At 63.0% G+C, this 2,165-nt stretch overlaps 1 protein-coding gene across 1 annotated transcript; it reads left to right on the top strand.

Annotated features, from left to right (window-relative positions):
- Positions 1-207: 207 nt before the first annotated feature.
- Positions 208-1,095, top strand: Nfilz (NFIL3 like basic leucine zipper). Its single transcript, XM_046443652.1, has one exon. The coding sequence runs from the start codon at positions 208-210 to the stop codon at positions 1,045-1,047; it is 840 nt and encodes a 279-aa protein (XP_046299608.1). The 3' UTR covers positions 1,048-1,095.
- The last annotated feature ends 1,070 nt before the right edge of the window (positions 1,096-2,165 follow it).

The raw sequence follows: 2,165 nt of genomic DNA, 5'->3' as shown, positions 1-2,165 counted from the left end.
CTCAAGCCTCAAGCCACCCACCAGCTCCCCTTACTGTCCACCATCTCTCTGTCTCCACCCTGGTCTCCAACCTAACCCCCATTCCAGCTGTCCCCTCCACCGGTGATGGCGGGGACACAGGATAAATTAAAGGGAGAGGTCATCTGGGTCAACCCCCTGTGTTCAGTCCAAGACCTCTTTCCTCTTTCCCAGGTCCCCCCGGTGGCCATGGACATGGACGCGCTGGGCCTGCCAGACATATCTCAAGGTCCCAGCCAGACTCTGTGGGTTGGCCGGGGCAGGGGCCCAGCCGTGCGAAGGCAGAGGGAGTTCATGCCGGAGGAGAAGAAGGACACTGTCTACTGGGAGAAGCGGCGGAAGAACAACGAGGCGGCCAAGAGATCCCGGGAGAAGCGGCGTCTCAACGACGTGGCGGTGGAGAGCAGGCTGGCGGCGCTGCTGGAGGAGAACGCGCTGCTGCGGGCCGAGCTGCGGGCGCTCAGGCTGCGCTTCGGCCTCCTGCCTCCCGCGGGGGGACCCCGGACGGCGCCGCTGCAGGCCCTGCTGTGGGAGTCTCCCTGGACGGGGGCGCCCCATCCTGCAGCCGAACCACTCTCGTGTCTGGCTGGCTCCCAGGGCGGCCTCCGGGGGCCACATTCCCTGGATGCTGGGATCCCAGGGTGCCAGGGCTGCCTGATGGCCCAGGGGTGGGCCGGCCTGGCCTCCTCTTCCAGGTTCTCGCAGGACTCTGCTTCCCTGGCCCCCGAGAACATTGACGTGGCCTTGCAGGCTGCCCTCCCCGCTGCCCTCTTCCGGTGTCACCTCTTGGAGGGGCATGTGGGGTCCAGACCAGAGCTCAAGTCTTGCTGGGGACTGTGGTCACCCATGTCCCCTGGATGCCGGGCCCCAGGGCCGTCAGATTTGTTGCTGACACCCTCTGCAGACCCCTCGGGGCTTTCTGCCACCGTGACCTGCCCGGTCCCAGGGAACGGTCCCGAGGGTCTGGCTCAGCCCTCGCTGCCCCACAAAGTGCGCATCAAATCCCAGGCCTTGGGCGGGGTGTTCTGAGGCTGGGAGTGGCCGGGCCTCTCTCAGGGCCTCCCCGTGAGTTCATGCCTTCAGCCGGGCGGTTGGCATGGGGCAGGGTTTGTCCAGGGGCGAGTGGCTTGGCCATAATGAGCTCCCAGAGCTGGCAAGGCCTGTGGAGAGGGGGCGGTTCTTGGCTGGGACGGTCCCCCTTCTTAGGGTCCAGAGCAGGCCCTCAGTGGAGGCACAAGGCCCATCCTGGTGTCCAGCGACTGCCCCACCCTAAACCTGGGCTCTGGGCTGTTCCTTCCCCTCCTTTCTTCTGCTCATCCCTCCACCCCCACCCCCCATCCCTGTAGTCATCCTCCGCCCACCCGCCGTCCTGCCCCCATCTGTCCTTCACTGTCCGCCTCTTTCCACTGCCCCTCACCCCTCCTCAGCTGCTCATGAGTCCCCATTCACCGGCTTCATTCATTCCCTCATTTACCGACAATTGCCTGGTCCCTGCTTCCACCCACTGGTGACCTTAGATCCTCCCTCTGTGTCCCTCTCCAGGGTGGCCTTGATTCCTCTTCTGGGGATGGCCTGGTGCTCTGGGGAGGGACCTACGAAGGGCCCCATGATAGCGATAATGTCTCAGGGATTCGAGTCCTCACCTCTCGGGGGCTCTCGGGGGCTTGCTCAGGGCTCCTTTGGAATTCAGCTGTGTCCATCTGCGTGGCTTCCTCTGTGTCTTGGGTCAGGGTCCTGAGCTATGGGGACAGGTCAACAAACTCTCCTCAGCTGCTCCCCAGGGACCAGGTGGACACACTGCAGCTGGATGGAAAACGGAGCCACTCTGCAGGGAGGGACCCCAGGCCCAGACCCCGGAGCTGCCCAGAGCCCGTTCTCTGCTTTTACTCAGGAGATATATATATATATATTTTTTTTTTATTTATTTTTTTTTTTGAGATTTTTTTACATTCTGAGTAAAGTGACCACGGCTCCCATTGCTGGGAGGGCTGTGGGGCAGGAGGCTCCTAGGCCCAGGTGCTACGCTGAGCTCTGAGGTCCCCAGCCAGCAGGGTCCTCAAGCCTCAGGAGTAAATCCCAGCTGTGGGGCCCGGCTGGTCCTCAGCCCCTGGGTGTCTGGCGGCCATGATCGTGTTCAGGGCAGGGAT

The sequence above is a fragment of the Marmota monax genome, unplaced genomic scaffold (assembly GCF_021218885.2).
Source record: "Marmota monax isolate L192 unplaced genomic scaffold, Marmota_monax_Labrador192_F-V1.1 WCK01_AAM20220418_F8-fsc00102, whole genome shotgun sequence".
Lineage (NCBI taxonomy): Eukaryota > Metazoa > Chordata > Mammalia > Rodentia > Sciuridae > Marmota > Marmota monax.
This window is presented reverse-complemented; position numbering and strand designations above follow the sequence as displayed.

What these genes read in the sequence shown, in the direction of transcription:
- Nfilz (XM_046443652.1), top strand. Translation starts at nt 208, where the DNA reads ATGGACATGGACGCGCTGGGCCTGCCAGACATATCTCAAGGTCCCAGC.